General features: G+C 37.1%; 7 protein-coding genes and 1 long non-coding RNA gene across 10 annotated transcripts; 5 read left to right on the forward strand and 3 right to left on the reverse strand.

Moving 5' to 3' along the window:
- Positions 1 to 22: 22 nt before the first annotated feature.
- On the reverse strand, positions 23 to 952 carry pen-2 (presenilin enhancer). Its single transcript, XM_011313548.1, has 3 exons — positions 594 to 952; positions 410 to 514; positions 23 to 274 (listed from the first exon to the last, which is right to left on the reverse strand). The coding sequence occupies exons 1-3, from the start codon at positions 652 to 654 to the stop codon at positions 135 to 137; spliced, it is 306 nt and encodes a 101-aa protein (XP_011311850.1). The 5' UTR covers positions 655 to 952; the 3' UTR covers positions 23 to 134.
- Positions 846 to 1,600, forward strand: LOC105271795 (uncharacterized). The gene is made up of 3 exons (XM_011313547.1): positions 846 to 987; positions 1,052 to 1,157; positions 1,247 to 1,600. Exons 1-3 carry the CDS (start codon positions 858 to 860, stop codon positions 1,587 to 1,589), a joined length of 579 nt encoding a protein of 192 aa, XP_011311849.1. The 5' UTR covers positions 846 to 857; the 3' UTR covers positions 1,590 to 1,600.
- A 95-nt stretch (positions 1,601 to 1,695) lies between these two features.
- LOC105271817 (zinc finger HIT domain-containing protein 2) lies at positions 1,696 to 3,229 on the forward strand. The gene is made up of 5 exons (XM_011313582.1): positions 1,696 to 1,861; positions 1,959 to 2,241; positions 2,311 to 2,577; positions 2,637 to 2,840; positions 2,897 to 3,229. Exons 1-5 carry the CDS (start codon positions 1,824 to 1,826, stop codon positions 3,227 to 3,229), a joined length of 1,125 nt encoding a protein of 374 aa, XP_011311884.1. The 5' UTR covers positions 1,696 to 1,823.
- A 117-nt stretch (positions 3,230 to 3,346) lies between these two features.
- On the forward strand, positions 3,347 to 5,773 carry rept (RuvB-like helicase 2 rept). The gene is made up of 5 exons (XM_011313549.1): positions 3,347 to 3,393; positions 3,761 to 3,874; positions 3,953 to 5,089; positions 5,464 to 5,569; positions 5,635 to 5,773. The coding sequence occupies exons 1-5, from the start codon at positions 3,388 to 3,390 to the stop codon at positions 5,661 to 5,663; spliced, it is 1,392 nt and encodes a 463-aa protein (XP_011311851.1). The 5' UTR covers positions 3,347 to 3,387; the 3' UTR covers positions 5,664 to 5,773.
- Positions 5,774 to 5,806: 33 nt separating this feature from the next.
- On the reverse strand, positions 5,807 to 7,012 carry LOC105271804 (uncharacterized). The gene is made up of 3 exons (XM_011313565.1): positions 6,796 to 7,012; positions 6,050 to 6,181; positions 5,807 to 5,977 (listed from the first exon to the last, which is right to left on the reverse strand). Exons 1-3 carry the CDS (start codon positions 6,893 to 6,895, stop codon positions 5,952 to 5,954), a joined length of 258 nt encoding a protein of 85 aa, XP_011311867.1. The 5' UTR covers positions 6,896 to 7,012; the 3' UTR covers positions 5,807 to 5,951.
- Positions 7,013 to 8,893: 1,881 nt separating this feature from the next.
- Positions 8,894 to 17,969, forward strand: sff (sugar-free frosting). 3 transcript variants are annotated; one of them, XM_011313562.1, is made up of 13 exons: positions 8,894 to 9,830; positions 11,088 to 11,268; positions 11,408 to 11,548; positions 11,635 to 11,785; positions 11,857 to 12,072; positions 12,148 to 12,347; positions 12,436 to 12,666; positions 12,717 to 13,048; positions 13,329 to 13,471; positions 13,551 to 13,703; positions 13,767 to 13,941; positions 14,052 to 14,281; positions 14,450 to 17,969. In XM_011313562.1, exons 1-13 carry the CDS (start codon positions 9,731 to 9,733, stop codon positions 14,672 to 14,674), a joined length of 2,478 nt encoding a protein of 825 aa, XP_011311864.1. In that variant the 5' UTR covers positions 8,894 to 9,730; the 3' UTR covers positions 14,675 to 17,969. The 3 variants fall into 3 exon arrangements, with proteins under 3 accessions (XP_011311864.1, XP_011311865.1, XP_011311866.1); XM_011313563.1 differs by having other exon boundaries at positions 14,052 to 14,263; XM_011313564.1 differs by having other exon boundaries at positions 12,738 to 13,048.
- Positions 10,724 to 18,243, reverse strand: LOC105271802 (uncharacterized). The gene is made up of 3 exons (XR_892684.1): positions 18,152 to 18,243; positions 17,976 to 18,076; positions 10,724 to 10,864 (listed from the first exon to the last, which is right to left on the reverse strand). It is a non-coding gene; the product is annotated as an uncharacterized lncRNA (long non-coding RNA).
- Positions 18,010 to 19,075, forward strand: LOC105271801 (apoptosis regulatory protein Siva). The gene is made up of 4 exons (XM_011313561.1): positions 18,010 to 18,231; positions 18,298 to 18,464; positions 18,570 to 18,721; positions 18,807 to 19,075. The coding sequence occupies exons 1-4, from the start codon at positions 18,111 to 18,113 to the stop codon at positions 18,850 to 18,852; spliced, it is 486 nt and encodes a 161-aa protein (XP_011311863.1). The 5' UTR covers positions 18,010 to 18,110; the 3' UTR covers positions 18,853 to 19,075.
- The last annotated feature ends 8 nt before the right edge of the window (positions 19,076 to 19,083 follow it).

Below are 19,083 nucleotides of genomic sequence, written 5' to 3' on the forward strand. Positions count from 1 at the left end.
TTTTAATTTTTAAATTTCCCTCTTTTAAGTCCTCGCCTCATGATATCATGGGGCATCACTTTATTTAGAAGTAAACAAATGAATGTATTATGTAATAAATATTTTTCGTACAAAAAATGAGGTCAATGAAATTGTTATGGCATTCCTTCTGGTATGATATAACTGATGCTGTCTCCGAATTCTCCCCAAGCTGCTCTTTGCGTCTGGAATGTTATTATCCAGGCTACGAGTATAGCTATCCAGAATAATGCACCAACCCCTGATAATATTACATCTGAAAAAATTGATGAGAATATATCTTTTAATATAAAGTAGGGAGAAAAATCGAGTGACATTGAATCTGTTTGTCTCAGCATTTTTCTGATGACTAATGCGTTCGACAATGACCCAATATTGATTAATACTTTACATTTTCTTATTGTCTTCTGCTCCTCGTAATGGGGTCGTATGAAGGCTTCCTTGAAGAACCAGATGGCATTGACAGCCCATAAAAATGGTAACAGGGCAAAACCACCTGAATTGAAACAAATAAATGAAGAAATATGGAATTTGTAATCGAATATTGCAATAACCTCATGTTGTTTAATTCTCACCTCGAAAGTACCATTTGCAGAGATACAATTTTTTGTCGTTGGGCATTTTAGAGAGATCCATTGCAGGGCTCGATTGATTTTTTTCGGATCTAATAAGTTATATTTCACTTGACACGATAACTGTCACTTATTGTTTGTCAGTTGTCAGATTCGGATGCTCTTGACCTGCGCTCTAACCGCTCTAACCTTATTCTCAAATTTACAAACGCCCTCTCAAGGTGTTGTTTACTGTTCAGATAATTATTACTTGTGTTTTATATTTTTATGTCAATAATGAAAGAATATGATGAAGAATCGTCTTCTTCTGACGATGAAATGACGAGAGCCTTGAAAGAAGCTACAGACTCGCAGTTCCTCACAGAATCTTTATTCGATAAAAAAACAAAAGAGAAAGGTTGTTTTCATTGTTCACTCTATTTGTTCATTCACTCGTTTTCAATGTTTGATGATTATTTTAGAAGTTACAAGTGTGGAAGACAATTATGTGGAGAAATATGATGAATTTGGAGTGTCAGAGGGATTCAAAGATTACATGGCGAAAAAACTCATTGAACTTCTCGATAGGTTTGTGATTTATGACAATCGATCATTTTAATTTCTTATGAGAAATCCTGAAAAAGAAAGGGGGAATAAAGTAATTTTTCATTTTACAGAAATATTCAAATGGAAGATGAAATCACTGGTTCCAAGTCTTCACGTAAAAGAAAGAAAATCAAACATGAAAAATCAGAATCTGGCGTGAAACTTCTGAGGAGTTCTAAAAATATTCTCAAAGGACATGACATGACCTCAAATGAGTACGAGATATTGGATAAACCGAGAAAACAAACCACGACTAATTTTACTTCCAGGGATAATCTCCTAAAGTGCCAAGAATCAGCTGTCGATCCTCAGTTTGTGCTTTCCAAAGTTGAAACAGAATTTTGGAGTGACCGAAAAAAAGGAATTGTGTATGAATACAAAAAATTACCTGATGGAACACTAATAGAAAAATAAAAAGAATAAAAACAGAATTCTGTCCATTTATTTCCCATTGCGAAATCCTCAATTGCACCATTCATATTTCCCCGCGAAGATCCGAGCCAATGGTGAATACCTAAATAAAGGCAGATCATTCATTTCTTCTTTGTCCGTCAAAAACGAGGTTACACAAAAAAAGCATAATAAAATTGCAAACAAATTTCACGTGTCGCTGTTTTTTTTTATCCTGTGATATAAATTAATGAGAATATGGCAGACGTCGATGCATCGAGCAATTTGTGTCAAATGTACGTAAAACCATAAACATTGATTCATGAATTCCATTGATAAACGAATGAAAAACAAAATAGAATTCATTTTACTCAGTTCTAAATATTTTCTCAGATGCAATTCCACTCCACCGAAATACACATGCCCAAGGTGCAGTATTTCTTATTGTTCAATGAATTGTTACAAATCCACATCTCATCTGAACTGTTCAGAAGAATTTTACAAGAAATGGGTAGAGGATGAGATGAAATCTCAGACAAATGATCCAGCAGAGAAAAAAAAGATGACTGAAATTCTGAAGAGAATTCATGAACAAGAAGACCCATTCGACAATGCAGAAGATTTGTTGAACATCGATGATTTACGCGAAGAACTCGACTCAGACGACGACGAAGATGTAAATTGACAGATAATTACTTGATAGACCATATTAATATTCATAAATCTCGTAATTAATCGATTTTAGGTCCCAGATTTAGCGGATCGTATTGAAAACGTGGATTTGGACGATGCCAATGAGCTTTGGGAGGTCTTAACTGACTCTGAACGTCAGGAATTCGAAGCACTCCTCAGGAATGGTGAAGAACAACAGCTCCTGCCCAACTGGCGCCCTTGGTGGAGTTTAAAAAATACTGAGAAGCAGCTAATTAAAGAAATTGACAGAAATGAAAAGAAAAGAGAAGTTGAAAAATGCCCGAGACTTTTAGACATCACCTACATACCAGCGGTGGAGGTAAAATTGGTAGAAGCCATGATAAATTAAATCCAAAATTATTTTTCTCATTATTCCAGAAATCCTCACCGACAGTTCCCTTTAATCTCGTGAATCTTCTCTCTTCGTACGTTCTCGTGGTACTCCATTACGATGGCGATCATCAAAATTCAGTGAAAGAGGCTGTCAGTATGTTCCTGCAATTGTGTGATAATATCGCTGATAATAGGGTATTTGATAATGAAGAATCAGCTGTAGACGCTGTGACAGAAAAAGCTTCTGATGTGAGTATCAATTATATTTATTCCATAATCCTTTATTGTATTAATTCCAATTTCAGCTCCAGCTGTTCAATAATGACGAGGAAAATGTAATAATTGATCATTTGAAACAAATCATCCAGGGGCCGAGTAAAGAAGAGCAGAATTTTTACATGTTGTCTGCTGTATCAGACCTCCATCATTTACTCACTAAAGCGAAGAGAGAATTATCTTCAGGGAAACAGAAGCGAAATAATCCCCTATTTTTCAAAAAATTTGGAACTCAAATCGACGAACAGTACATGAATCGCTCCAAAAAATGCATTCCACTTTATTTGAAAAAAATCGAGTACTACTTCACGTGGATTCATAAATATAGCCAACGAATGCTGGAATTGAATTTTTTACAGTGAAATAAATCAATAAAGATTTTATTTGAAGAAATTTGTTGTTCAATCTGCATTTTAAATTGGAGTAACTGCATTACCCACAGAGAATTTTTCGTTTTTTTATTGTCGCACATGTGCAGAGGCATTTTGTGAAGGGAAGAAACAACGGAAGCACGCAAACGATGGCGGTAAGAAAGTTGTCACATTTTTAATATATTTTTTCTGATAATCAATATAAAAATCAATCAATTGTCTTCATTCAAAATTATTATTCAATCACTCTTCTAATTTGTTCGTGATAACTATTCTCCATCTCCCCACAGCTTTGAATACAATGTTTGCGGATTATAGGTTAAACCGGCTTTTATCCCTTCGACCAAACAATCTTGTAGTCATGTGAAATAATTGGGAAGAAAAAGAAAGAAAATTAATACAAAAACCCAATGCTTTCTTTAAGAAATCGATGGCAGTTTTTTTTTCTAGAGAATGGACTTCTAGTATTTTTATTTATCGAGTAGAATTTTAATTTCCATTGTTTTCAATAAATTACTCCAGGCGATTGCAGCAGCGAAAGTCCAGGAAGTGCGGGAAATCACTCGAATCGAGCGAATTGGTGCTCATTCCCACATTCGAGGTCTTGGCCTAGATGACAGTTTGGAGCCTCGACATGTGAGTTTTTTTATTAAAATGATCTATGAATTTTATTACATCGCATTGATTCTGTAAAACCAATAATATTGGTGACAGGTGTCACAAGGAATGGTGGGTCAGTTGGGTGCTCGTAGAGCTACAGGGGTTATCCTGGAGATGATTAAGGACGGGAAAATCGCAGGACGTGCTGTTCTGCTGGCAGGTCAGCCTGGAACTGGAAAAACGGCGATAGCAATGGGTCTGGCTCAGGCTCTTGGACAAGACACACCATTCACCTCCATGGCAGGATCTGAGATTTATTCGTTGGAGATGAGTAAAACCGAGGCGCTCACTCAGGCAATACGAAAATCCATTGGTGTACGAATTAAGGAAGAGACTGAGATAATCGAGGGTGAAGTTGTGGAGATTCAGGTGGACAGGCCGGCAACTGGTGTTGGTGCCAAAGTTGGTAAACTCACTCTGAAGACAACGGAGATGGAGACGATTTACGATCTTGGTAATAAAATGATTGACAGTCTGATGAAGGAGAAAGTTCAGGCTGGGGATGTCATCACCATCGATAAGGCAACAGGGAAAATAAATAGACTGGGAAGATCGTTCACACGAGCTAGGGATTATGACGCCACTGGATCTCAAACACGATTTGTCCAGTGCCCTGAGGGTGAGCTACAGAAACGCAAAGAAGTCGTTCACACGGTTTCACTCCACGAGATCGACGTAATCAACAGCAGAACGCACGGATTTTTGGCACTATTTTCTGGTGACACTGGGGAAATAAAATCTGAAGTACGAGAGCAGATTAATTCGAAAGTTGGGGAGTGGCGAGAGGAGGGAAAAGCTGAAATTGTACCTGGGGTTTTGTTTATTGATGAGGTCCACATGCTCGACATCGAGTGCTTCTCGTTTTTGAATCGAGCACTTGAGAATGAAATGTCACCGATTGTCATTATGGCGACAAACAGAGGCATCACGAGGATAAGAGGAACGAATTACAAGAGCCCTCATGGAATTCCCATTGACCTCCTCGACAGAATGATTATTGTTCCAACTACTCCCTATCAGGAGAAAGATCTCAAGGAAATACTGAAAATTAGGTGCGAGGAAGAGGACTGCGAAATGGCTGATGATGCACTCACTGTGCTCACGAGAATTGCAGCGGATTCTTCTCTCAGATATGCTATTCAACTCATCACCACTGCCTCGTTGGTCAGTCGCAAGAGGAAAAGTACTGAGGTAATTTCTTCCTTCTGTTGACACGTTCCGTGACCCCCATTTTTTTTTATGCTAAAATCCAGTTAAGTTAATCTCAGATTTCAATCCTTAGATATGCAATCATCATGTCCCACTGATCGACTTGATTTTGTGAATTGTTCTCGGTGTGATTTAGTATTTTATTCAGTGATTCCAATTTTTCGGATATTCCAAGCATCGATTTATTTTTAACAAGTGGGAAATGCCATTATAAGGATGTGCGTGTAGCTGTTGTTGCTAAGAAATTAGCAACAATTTTTCGAATGGGTTGTCTGAAAATTGGAAAATAATACGGGTTGAACCAGAATGTTATATATAATAATTTTTTAATTTCCATATTTTTTCTCTTATCGCAGGTCAGTATTGATGACGTGAAGAGAGTTTATTCCCTCTTCCTCGATGAACACCGATCGACTCAGTATTTAAAAGAATATCAAGACGATTTCATGTTCAATGAACTTCGTAAGTACTGAATTAATCTCCCTCACTTTTAAATTATTATCTAATTATTATCTGTTCATTTACAGCTGAGCAACAGCCAATGGAAATAGTCTAGGAGGTCGTCAACTAGTTTTTCTACTTAATCAGCTGTTTTTATCCGCAAAAATGGAATAAATATTCCATAATCCATCGATATTCGCATTCCGTTTCTCATCGGTTCATGTTCGATTGACGAAAAATAAAGAACTACATTTAGAATAATCTGAGTTATAATTTTATTAATTTATTAACAATTGTATCATCATAGCTACAGAATTATAGTTTAAGTTAGTTTTTGGTGTGCAGCTTCCGAAGAAAATATCTTCTGAAGGGATTTATTTTTTTATCCAATTGGAGAAGTCGATCAAAGTTTCTCAATGACTTTTTTCACTGAAATTAAGTAAAGTTTATTAGTGTCTTAGAGTAATTGAATTTTGCATGAATTCTATTTGATAAATCTACCTGTGATTAACTTGACATTCTCATCGGGATTATAAATACTCTGAGACTTTTTGTCCTTCGATACGAAACCATATCCATACCCGACCTTGTAAACGGGAAGAGGAATCACCGTTGAGGATACAGGTACCATAACTGGAAGATCAATGAAAAATATTTGAATTTTATATTTCTCGACAGTTGATGCAAAAATCAATTTATAACGGAATTCTATTAATTTATTGATAGACCGTTGACATTCATCTGCATTTTCTATAGATTTATTCATTCATTTCCTTGACATCATCCCGGTAATAAGATAAAAATGAACAAGTCGGTGTTATTGAGAAAATCTGAAAAAGGTGTGGAGCGATTTCACTTGCTATATTCAAAACCCACGCGCAATGACATCATCGACCCGTTAATCTCCTCGGTACATTTTTCATCTATTCAAAATGAAATTCCCGTAACTCCCCCAATACCATTTCAATATTTCCTCAAAAGCTAAATAAATATTCCATATAAATATAAATATTTCCCCCACCGATAAAAATATCAACTTTTTCATATTTCAATAAAAAAATAGATATTCCACAAAAACTGAAATTTAAAACGATAAAATGAAGTAATTGCTGTAAAAAAAATATATAATAATAAAATATACATTGAAATATTAAAAAATGGGAAAATTCCTATCGAGGGGAAATGAGAGGGAATTACCAGTTTTTTAAATAAAAATTGCGTAGTAAAATAAAAAAAAAATAGATCACCTGGTTCAAAGATGTTGTCTTCATTTCTTTTATAGATCGTGGGTTTAGCGAAACCCTCGGCAATTATACACAAAAGTGCAAGACCAATCCACTTGAACATTGTGTCAATAAATAAAATAAATCACAAACAAACGATGAAACTAAACTAACTTGTCGTTCGATCAACGGCAATCTCTCAACTACACTAGTTACTCACGTTCTCGTGAATAATATACAGTGAAAAGGCAAAGTCGGGGCCATCGCGGGGGAAAGTTGCAAAGTATTTTCCAGATCCCTCCAAATAGAAATCAGTGGGAGAAAATTTCCATGGACACCTCCAAACCCGAATAAAAAAATATGAGACATTTTTACTTTATTTCTCATCCATAACCGATCGTTCATTTCACCTGGAGAATCATTAAGAGATGTTTAGATCAATCTAAAAGTCGTGACACTGAATCTGGGTTGAGAAGTGAAAGGATTCAGTCACTGGAACGTATAAAAATATCTCATAATACTGATTATGAATAAAAACAGGTCTTGTTGTTAGATTGCAAAATGAAATATTGTCTAGTTGGAGTATAAATTCATGTCTTTCACCGGTAGTTTCATGTACGATTTGATCTCGAAGATCTTCCCTAACATTTCTCCACCCCTAAATTACACAGTTGAGGGTGACGAAGCTGTATACACAGTATTTCCCCTCTTCAAGAATATATGACGTCATGCCAATCCATTCACAGAGATATTTTATTCTTCGAAATTGATGGAACTCACTGTTGAACAATCAGAGAGCTCCTCAAAGAATTCAATCAACGGATTAATCCCCGAAAAAATTAATGAGATGTGAATTGAATGAATCGATCGCTGTAAATCACTCGAATCAACGCATCATTTATTTCATTTATTACAATATGATTATTGCAGGTCAATACACTAATTGATTGTGGGATTCGAAAATATGACTGGATATTCCACCCCTCTGCGTGCCACCCTTTGAAGGGGAATACGGAAGAGAACAGAAACACTCATCCATCCCTAATTCCTTCCATGACAGATTATGCATTCTGAGAGATAAATCATCCATTGATACGTCTGGTAAATAACGATCGGTTAATTCGTAAGAACTTCAATCGAACGATTTTTGAAGAGAGATTAAAAAAGGCGTCACTTTGTTTTCCCTTTGTCGAGTGATTATCGGGAATTTTCCTTTACGCCTGTCAGGGAGGCCTGACATCCTGGGGGGAGGCGAAAATTATTGGAGTTATATGGCTAGAGACAAAGAAAATGTGGATAACGGGTAAAATCTGAAATCTAGGCATAAGTATTATCATGACTGAGCTGAGGATGTCAAGGACTTGGTACTTTCTTAGGGGTATCTCCATGTGTTTCTCTATATATCGATCTTAGGGTTGCCTATTCTCGATTGCCCCCAACTCGAGTCATTCTTCTCGACATCACCCTCATTCCTCGGCTCTCAATCCTCGACAATTGCAGATGCATCTCAATTTTCGTCTCAAATGAACCGCAGAATAAAATAAAGAAATCCGCGAAATGACCAGATCAATATAAAATATCAGTATTAAATAATCTGCTCTGCAATTATCCAATTATTACCAATAATTATCCAACATATTGAAGAATACGTTGCAATAAATAAACTGGATGACATTTTTAACGCGACAACCGCGAAGAAAATTCGGGATTTGATATCGGATTAGGAATTCAAACGAATTCCGGAATTTTTGCGCTTCGCGCGTTAGAAATGAAAACAGCGTTTATTTCGTAGAACGGAAAGATTGTTTTTAGTAATTATGTATTAATTATGATGCTAGGGGTGAAATTTCAGTAATGAAGAAGTGATGGACTGGGAAGTCCCAGTTGAGAAGGAAAGCCCAGTGGGTGCCTTATCAGTGGTTTTGCTTTCCTGTTAAAACCTAGACATGAAAGGGATCTTCAATAGCCAAGGGATGGGGATGAGGGGTTGGATACATATAGCTTTCTCCACCCTCACATCGACACAAATCATGCACTGGAGGGTAAAAGAGGCGCGCGCAACCCCTCGAGGACGTAATCGAACTGGGAGCGCCTTCACCCTCGGTTCCGTTCTAGCTCTAGCTGTTGGCTTGCGGTTCCGCGCTTTTGAAAAAATAAATAAGTAGAATAAAAACAGCCTTGAAAAAAATATATCGGTATTTGTGAATCCAGTGGTTGAGGTCCGTCGATTGGTCCGGGTGGTGAATTCTTCGTAAGGGGGTGGACTTTTATTCTCGAGCCGTTCATTTGGACTCAATTCCCCGACGAAACGAGTCTGACGATTAGGTTGAATTTTGATGACGGTGTGAGGGACAGTGTGACGATTGTGTGATTTAAGTGAGGTGAGGGGGTGGAAAAATAGAAAATAATAATTTGTGTTGGGATCGGGAATGGCGAGGCTCTTCAGGGCCATTTGCCAGGTATCGGTAAATTTCTCAGGACGGTGAGATATCAGGACTTGAAATTATGCGGATAATTGACGGCCCTGATCCCAAGGACTCGGTGGGAAATAAGTTTTTGGAGAGGAGAACATGAAACACCGGAAGAGACACAGATCAAGGCTGTGACACTTGACACTTCTGTCAAATACCGATACTCATACTGCGGATTTATTTTCCCTAGGTGTTGTTTTATTTGTTGGCAATCGAGAATATTTTCTGAGGATTTTTTTTTAAGATGAAGAGGACTAGAGGATGAGGTAGGGGACGGGGCCACGGCCTCATCGGCCAAACCGGCGTCGTCCACTTGGCAGAAAAAAAAAAACGTGGACAACACGAGGACGATGGATCAATCGTGTTACCAGTATTTGTGCGATTTTACTAGAGCCATGGAAATATTTCAGGGAGAATTCTTATGGAAATTCCAGGGGATTAATTCGGTGTAGGAGGCTATCCTGGCTGATATCAAGGACTTGAAGAATATGCAGGGCAAAGAGAGCCCGGTCGGGTCCAACACCCAGGAAACCCATCAGTATGTTGGACCCTATCGACTCGAGAAAACCCTTGGCAAGGGACAAACCGGTGCGTTAATCACATTTTGCGCATTAACCCATTCCAATTAAATATCATTTGGACGTCTGTCTATTCCAGTTTTATTTTATTAAAAAAAAACTCTTCAATTTATTATAGATTCGAGAAAATTTCCATTCGACCCGAATAAATCGCGAGTACAGAATTAACTCGAGCTCAAGCTCTCGAGGGTAAACACGAGTGCTTTCCATTTAATAATAATTGCTGATAATTATTGTAACAATTACGCTTTGAATTATCTGCAATTAGACGTGCAGAGTTTTTGTCGTTTAACGATTATTATTATTGAAAGGGAAAAGAAAATTCTCATTCCGTTTTTAAAATCAATTTCTCCGACGGATTTTTTTCAATTGATTATATTTCGGGGATATTCAATGACTGAATAATTTTTCGGGGAATTTTTCTTTTATATAAGAGGTATTGAACTGTCAGGATTATTTTTTTCGGTAATTTTTCTTGTTGGGGTGATTTTAAAAATTTCCTGTTACGGAAAACACCTGGCACGAATTCCCCTCGGATCAGTATGCCAACGGATCGATAATAACTGGCATATCAGTCTCATTATTTTAAACATGGACGACTGCCCAGTGACTTATCAATTATTTATTGATTACCAAATGAATTTCGGCGTTAATGAAAAAATTCGCAAAAATCCCTGCCCTCGAGAGCACTCGCAAACAAAACGAATAATTCATTTATTTTCGACGGGGAATATTTTAAAATATTCCTGGCAACCCTCATATTTTATTCGAATACTGGAAAAAGCACATGTCTTGCTTGAGTCGCATGATTCTAAATATTCATGTGAGAGATGGGAAAAAAGGAATTACTGAGGTGTACATAATAGCGCATGCGTTACATAAAAGGGTGGAATTTACCAATCAGTGACAGCACATGTAAGAGACGCATGTTGCTTTAATGGCACCCTTTAACTACCTCTTCTTAATTACCAGCGCCACTTGTCGATTTTGTTGATTTTATCTCCATTATGTTGAATAAAAATCTCGCCTGATCGGTTGAAAAACCTGCAACAGGAATTGAATCTCCAGAAAATGCAATTCCTTCCAATAAATTCCTCTCTTCATATTGAATCCCTATTTTTTTCACTCTTAAAATATTTACTGAACCTTCTGGATAACGTGAATATTTCATATAATTCTGGTGAAGAATTTTTTAAATTCTCAGTGGAGGTTTTCAATTTTTTAAAAAACCTCTCTTATCAATAATTGCATTAATTTCCACTTGTAGGACTGGTAAAGCTCGGTGTACACTGTGTACTAGGCAAAAAAGTAGCCATAAAGATCATCAATCGTGAAAAACTATCGGAGTCGGTATTGATGAAGGTGGAACGTGAGATTGCCATCATGAAGCTCATCGATCATCCCCACGTGCTTGGTCTGACTGATGTATACGAGAATAAAAAATACCTGTACGTAACAATTCCTCATACCCACGAAACACCAATTGAACCTAAAATATTCATCAATTAATTAATCAATCGATTCACGGGGGCAGTGACCTCCATTTAAATTTCATTATGGTTGAATCGATTTTTAATTTTAAATCAGGTATCTGGTGCTGGAGCACGTATCAGGTGGAGAGCTGTTCGACTATCTCGTTAAAAAAGCTCGTCTCACCCCTAAAGAGGCGAGAAGATTCTTTCGACAAATCATCTCTGCATTAGATTTCTGTCATAGCCACAACATATGGTAATCAAATAACAATTGCTTTATTAATTAAATTCGCCTTTTAATAATTTCATATTTTTTAATCATTATTGTGGCTGTGACTTCAGCCATCGAGATTTGAAGCCTGAAAATTTACTCCTGGATGAGAAGAATAACATTAAAATAGCCGATTTTGGAATGGCATCACTCCAGCCAGCTGGATCAATGCTGGAAACTAGTTGTGGCTCACCTCATTACGCTTGTCCTGAAGTCATCAGGGTGAGTACTTTCTCAATGCGTCATTCACTATTTTCATCGGTATTAATGAATTATCGACTCGCCTTGCACAGGGGGAGAAGTACGACGGGAGAAAAGCGGATGTCTGGTCTTGTGGAGTCATTCTTTACGCATTACTTGTTGGAGCTTTACCCTTTGATGATGATAATCTCCGTCAATTATTGGAAAAAGTTAAAAGAGGTGTTTTTCACATTCCCCATTTTGTTCCACCTGATTGTCAGAATTTACTCCGGGGTATGATTGAAGTGAATCCTGATAAACGACTCACGGTAATTTATCAATTACATTTACCTCGTTAATAACAATTCGTTCTAATTTGTGAGAAAAATAATGCTTTATTTCAGTTGGCGGAAATAAATAGGCACATATGGGTAACAGCAGCGGGAAAAGGTGAATTAGAATTGGAGCTATCGATGATGGAAGTGGTGCAGACACATGTGATACCGTCCGTCGAGGCGATAGACCCGGATGTTCTTCAGGCGATCGCCAGTCTCGGTTGTTTCAAAGAACGTGACAAACTCATTCAAGAATTGCTCAGTCCCAAGTAACTAGAGAAGAAATAATCAATCAATCCAAACTACGCCAAATTGATTGTTTTTTTCTCTTTACCGATGTTTTCCTCTTCTTTTCAGCCATAACACAGAGAAAGTCATATATTTTCTCCTCCTGGAGCGAAAAAGGAGAAGGCCAGCTTGTGAGGACGAGTTAGAAGTGATGAGAGGTGGAATTAGAGGTGGCACTAGCCAATTAGAAACCGATCCACCGAGAAAACGAATAGACACATGTCGAGTTAATGGCAGTACAGCTCTTCAACTAGGTCAGATAAGTCAGGGCTCACCACTGACACCAAGAAGACAATCTAGGTGAGATATAGATTGAATAGTGGATTTCAATGAAATTGTATTGATAAAAGATTTATGATTCCGTCTGACAGTGCAAGACACCACACGAGACGTTCTCCAAGCACAGGATCTCACACTCACGCTTCCCATTCTCACGGGTCAACCCCAGGAGGTTCTCCTCTTCATGGCCCAAATCTACCAGGACTTCTCAGTCCCCACAGGGCATCGCCTAGCTCACACCATGGACAATCGTCGCACAGTCCACATCGATTGTCCACTGGAAGTGCCAGCAGTGGAAATGGAACTTCTCCTAATACCACCAACTCCACTACAACTGCCACGGCTCCGACTATTGTTCAACCTCTCAGCAGTGTTGGCATTGAATTCAATGAGAATCTACCAAGTATGTTCCCATTATTCTACTCCATTCACTCAATAATCCCTCACAATTCGATCATTAAAATCAGATCAAAGGGCTGGAAGGAAGTTAACTACAGGAATATCTCCTCATCTACAGGAGATAGCGTAATGTGTGATAAGAGCTTTTTTGTAGAGATAATTGATAACTACAAGAAAGGTTATTATGAAAATTTCGGTATACGTGTTAGATGAGGAAATTTTCAGCGGCAACTGCCGATGTTTTGTTAGAGTTCTGCGGAAATTTGAAGAATTCTTGATTTTAGTTGGTGTCACACCACCCGGATCACCTCACACTGGGGCAGGCTCGGGGGCCCATCATTGGCGATCGCGGCTAACTACTATTAAAAATTCCTTCCTCGGTAGTCCAAGGTTTCATCGACGCAAGCTGCTCACTAGCACCGAAGAGGTCAATTATCGTAATTCATTCGGAGACAATTTTTTTGTCAAACAAAGTGGTGAAATTTTATTAAAAATTTTTTGTGTAGGTTCATCTCACACCAGACTCTTCTCCGGAGTTAACGAAGAAGTCTTGGTTCGGTAGTCTCATGGCAACTGAAAAAGACGAGACCTTCACAGTTCTCGTCAAGGGAAAGCCATTGGCTAGTGTGAAAGCCGATTTAATTCACGCATTTCTCTCGGTGAGTCTGCAATATTCAATTAAAAACGGTCTCAATGATATTAATATTAATATAATTTTTCAGATAGCAGAGTTGTCTCACAGCGTGAGTTCCCCGATGTCTTTCAAAGTCGAATATAAACGTGGAAGTACAGCACCAGCAATGTTCCAGAGACAAGTGAGATTTCAAGTAGACATCAGTGCTATCGGCAAACATTCCAGTGAACCTCTGTTCGCAATTACCTTTACACTTCTGAGTGGTAAGAAATAAATAATCAACTCCAAACAATTTCAGCGCTCCATAAATTTATAACGAAGTAATCATAAATCGAGTGCAAGAGCATAATATTGCACTGATTGGAATTTTTAGGCAATATCAGACGATTTCGAAGGGTCTGCGAACACATACAGTCTCAGGTATGCTCGAGAAATGCAAGTCTAGCTCTTGGATCTCAGAGCCGAGCAGCTCCACCGAGCCCAAGGGCATCTAGAAAATTCGCCACTGAAATGAGCGAGAGCTCAAGCTGTGGCAGTGACACCAGCGAGAGACTTTTCTCCAATCCTCATCCTGCTACCAGACAGGTAGTTTGCTTCAATAAGGTATCACCATCAGGTCATCCATCATTTCATCTAATTCTTTATCATTTTAAAATAAGTGGCTGTTGAGGCTCCATTAAATAGTCTGCCAGTCAATCCTGCAATTGGAGGTATTTGACAGCAGGAATTTCAACGAGGAATAAATTTTTTTTTTTGTCATTCCTCATGCAGATTGACTCGGACCTCGAATCCGAGAGTTCAGCGTTCGACGTCAAGTCTCCAACCCACGAAAATGGTCGTCGTAGTTCAACATCGACTAACAACAATAATCAAATGAGTGGTGATTCAACTTCAATCCCAGGTAGTCCACCAAAGGCAGTTCGTAGCAATTCAGAAAGTCAGAACACACCAGAAAAAAAATGTGTAACAACGATGAGTGGCAGCAACATAGCATGATACTACCAGAATTTCCGCATGGAATTTTGTGAAAGTCTTGGTAGTATCTGGAATGGCAGTCGCCGATTTTGGTGAGTTATTCAATGGGTTTGCATAAGTGTTTTTTTTTTCATAAGTAAAAGAATAGCAGATGATATCTCTGGGCTCTAATAGGGTCACGCTAATTCTAAAATAATAATGAGAGCGAATGAAAATGGACATGTGTCGGGACAGGATGTGCAATGGAGGAATAGCCGAGTATTACGATTTTCATGTTAATGTGATAAAAAATCGTAAATTGAAGATATATTTTCTCAACAAACATATCCCGTGGCTGATTAATGATATATATGTTTCATACACAATAATGTGCGCGTGCAATGGAACACCGGAATAGATTTTACATTCGATAACATTTAAAAATGGCGCTCGTGGTATCAGAAACGAATAATGAATCATTTAAATGCCTCGACTTTTTATTCTAATTCAATATAAATGAATAAGTAAATAAATAGATGAACAAATAGATAAAAGTGATGCGAAAGTAATTTGATGTAGTGAATGGAAGGGTAAGGGAGAGAATCTGTAGTCAACATTGCGCACTGTACGCCTATATTGCTAAAATCAAGATTTATTAAAAATCTGTTTGATTAAAAAAAAATGTATCTGCGCATAGATTTTGGCTCACAGAGTTCTTAATTAGTTGGAGGTGCGTTCCTAATGAATCAAATGCTACACTAAATTAGCGACATCCTTGACAAATCGATTGCTGTTGATCGATAGGGCTTTTGCCAATTTGAAAAATCAAGTGTACGTGACGTTGAGAAAGCTGAATGATATAAAGCATTATTTAATAATTGAATAGATAGTCCAGATAAATACGCGATAGTATTTCAAGCATTAACTTGTTTCGTTTGTTTCCATTTAGTCAATCGATAATTCGTACAATTATCAATGTTCATTAATTGAACTAATTACGAGATTTGAAAATAAAATGGAGAAACTATTTAAATGGAAATTACCGGCCATACTTAACGCTAGTTTTTTATTGATGATGAATCATAAAAGTTATTGATAAAAATTATACTTTGATATGGTGGCACGTCAGGGGAAGGTATTTTATTCGATTTGGGGGGAATTTTGGGAAAACGTTAACGTATTAAGGATTTTAGGTAGTATATTTATTCAATACATTTTTTTCCCACTCCAGAAATGAAAAAATTCAGGAAGTGCGTAGAATGAAGAAAATTCAAATCTCTTTGATTTTTTTCTGAATTTCCTCACCGTTTGTTTCGTTATATCATTTATCATTGAATTTATTTCTGGGATAAGACTTGAGGGGGAGAGATTTTCTCCTGATAATTGTATCGAGAATGCGTTTTCTCCCCCATTATGTAGAAGGAATTAGAGAATAGTGGAATCAGTTGAGAGGCGCGTTGTTTAAGAATTTGAGGGGTGAGAAATGAATTTTTCATGAAATTTTGTCGGTAAGGTATTGGAGCCTATTGTAATATATCTCCTTACTCGATGTTTTTAATAACTTATCGTGCATCTCGTATAAATAATATACAATATTCGTAATTGAAGAGTGGATCGTTCGACCGGTCGATCCAATTTTTAGCTAGTCAAAGTTTGTAGTCAACGTAATCTGAGATTCGTTGCAATGCTTCATTTTATTTATCGTTTTTGGGCAATTACATATGATAATTATCACTGAGCGGAGCTTAATCGACGAGTGGAGAGTCGTTATCGCCTTTATATTATATAACAGCTCATTTTATTCACCTATTCGTTGATCGAAATGTTAATTTACCCGAATGATCATTCAATCGTTTAAAAAATCCGATTTTTCTTTTCTGTATTTCGGCCCGTGAATTTTTTTTAAATCTTTCGCGAACGTGAAGTAAATTACATGAAATTGGTGTGGGAAATCGGAAATCGATGGAAATTCATGGAAATCCATGGAATCTGAAACATCGAGTGATTAGATTTCGGAAGCTGCGTCAGGTGCAGTTTCATGTCATAAATGAATATGTATGTTAGGCATCTTTGGTGACACGTCCATGACAACTGACAATAACGACTGTGGTTGACAAGAGACTTCTCCGAATAATAATTTCCAGATTAATGAAACGCGCGTGCGGAAAAAAAATCGGCGTTTCCCGTAAAAATTCTCAATTTCTCCAGGAAATCGCTGGAATTTCTCTCACACGCGCGGTAATAGTCAAATTATTTTCTCTCATTGGGAGCATTCGAATCTATGATTCACGATGATGGAACAATTTTCTCCGGTTTTAAACGGATGAAGCGCAATATTAATTGTGTAATTACTGGAATTTTTCATTAACTCGTATTTGTTTTTTTTTAATTGAAGAATTTTCTCAAGCGATGGTTGTCCATGGAATGGCCACCGTCCCCGTCCCTCAATTAGACATAAGTTTAAAAGGAAATAAAATTGATGAAAATGAGGCGAAAGAATAAAAAAAAAATGGAAGAAAATAAACAATTATTTTCCGGTGGAAGTGAAAAACTCGTGGTTTTTCGTGCGAATGTGGTGAATCGGCAATTGACAATGGTGTATATGCGTAATGTGATTCAGTAAAACGTCATTCATACTATGAAAAAAAAATTTAATTGAGACGATTAAAATTTTTGTAAAGGAACAATGAATCCTGCTTAGATCGATTAGAGAATAAAATTCTGAGTATATCATCGTTTTTAGCGAAGCTCGGATAGACGTGTATCCCCATGACTAAAAAGATATTTCAAAGATAAAAATTGAAAAGCGCTTTGTAACACTAATTTTTGTAACTATAAAAACAATCGCAAATAGTGAAATCAAATGAACATAAAATAAATAACGCAAACGTGAATAGTTATTGAATTTGTATCGATGATTGAATAGTCCCTTGGTATTGCGCATGTGCATTTTAATTATTTAATTGCTTAGTTAATTATCCTTGAATATGTTGACAAGTTGTAAAGTGGCGAGGGGGGGGAAGATTAATCCTTAAACTAAAATTGTACAGTTCTCCTCATTAACTTATTGCTACCGATGGTTATTATGATTATGATTATTAATATTATGATTATTACATTATTGATATTATATATTGACCATATTCTTGCAAGTGGAACAATCGTAAAATCGCAAGACGAAGAGGAAAAATTAAAACTTGTAACATATTTCTTGATGGCCAATATCAAATATGTATAAAACGAAATAATAATAATGATGCAGCATTAATAATAAGTGACGTTCACATTTTCATTTCAAATTATCTATTCGATTTTTTATTATTTCTTTATTTTTTTTTCTCACCTGTGATGCGACACTAGCGTTCAAACGTCAACAGTTCAATTGGCGTCTGAACCTGTCGTCCTGTCTGAACTAGAAAATTCACTCCTGTCCCAAGAATATTCCTGAAACAATCGATTGATCAGATCAATCAGGAGAATGTCGTCGAAACGTATTTGTCCTTTCGATGGTGATCTTACCCCTCAGATGAAGGTCCACGTTGGCCTCAAGGAGACGACAGATGATGCTCAGAGGAATGAGGAGATGAAGAAGATTTATGGTGAGGAGGTTATGTCCACAGAAATTGTTTATTTCAAGTGAATGAGGAATATATTTTTTAATGCAGAACGTACACTCCAGCTGTTGAGAAATGGATCACAGAAATCGATTGGAAAAGGACCTGAAGACCATCAGAATCGATCCAGCACTGGATATCATTTTGAACCTCCTCGTCTCAAACAAATGGTCATGAATGACAAATTGGGGCTTGAGCAGAGCAAAAAGATTATCTTGGTATCATTCAATCTCATTTTTTAACTCAACCAATTGATTTCGAGCTTTTGTTATAATTTTTTTAGTCGCTCGTAATAAAATTCATTGTATTATTTGTGGTTTCAGCCTCAGGCACAACAAACATGCAGCAGTTGCAAAGAATTGAGAGTATTTGAACTGAATCGGTGCTTTCACTGCATCGAATTCTATTGCCCCTATTGTCTAAATCAATGCACCAAATGCTTGGAACAATTCTGCTCAAAATGCAGTTTCACAATGTAAGTTATTGGCATTGATTTTCGATTCCCAGTGTCTTGAATAGTCTGAGAGTTTGTGATCCGTTGTTTTCTCCACGTTTTGTAGATATGAAGGAGATGAACACGTCGAGTGCCTGAATTGCTATCAGTGATGGGATTGATAATATTGTGGGTCAATCTCTCAATCTCCAAGAACAAATTGTTAAAAATAGGTTTATCGAAAAGGTACGAATGAGAGTGAGAAGTTATGATTTTTTAGAGTAATTTTAAGTGCCTCAAAGGCCGATATTTGCATGCTCCTGCTACTGAGATAATTTTTTTTATTCAATTAATATTTTATGTTCAATAAACAAATAAATCTGATAGAACAAATTATTCCTTTC

Source organism: Fopius arisanus, unplaced genomic scaffold (genome assembly GCF_000806365.1).
Source record: "Fopius arisanus strain USDA-PBARC FA_bdor unplaced genomic scaffold, ASM80636v1 scaffold00124, whole genome shotgun sequence".
Taxonomy (NCBI): domain Eukaryota; kingdom Metazoa; phylum Arthropoda; class Insecta; order Hymenoptera; family Braconidae; genus Fopius; species Fopius arisanus.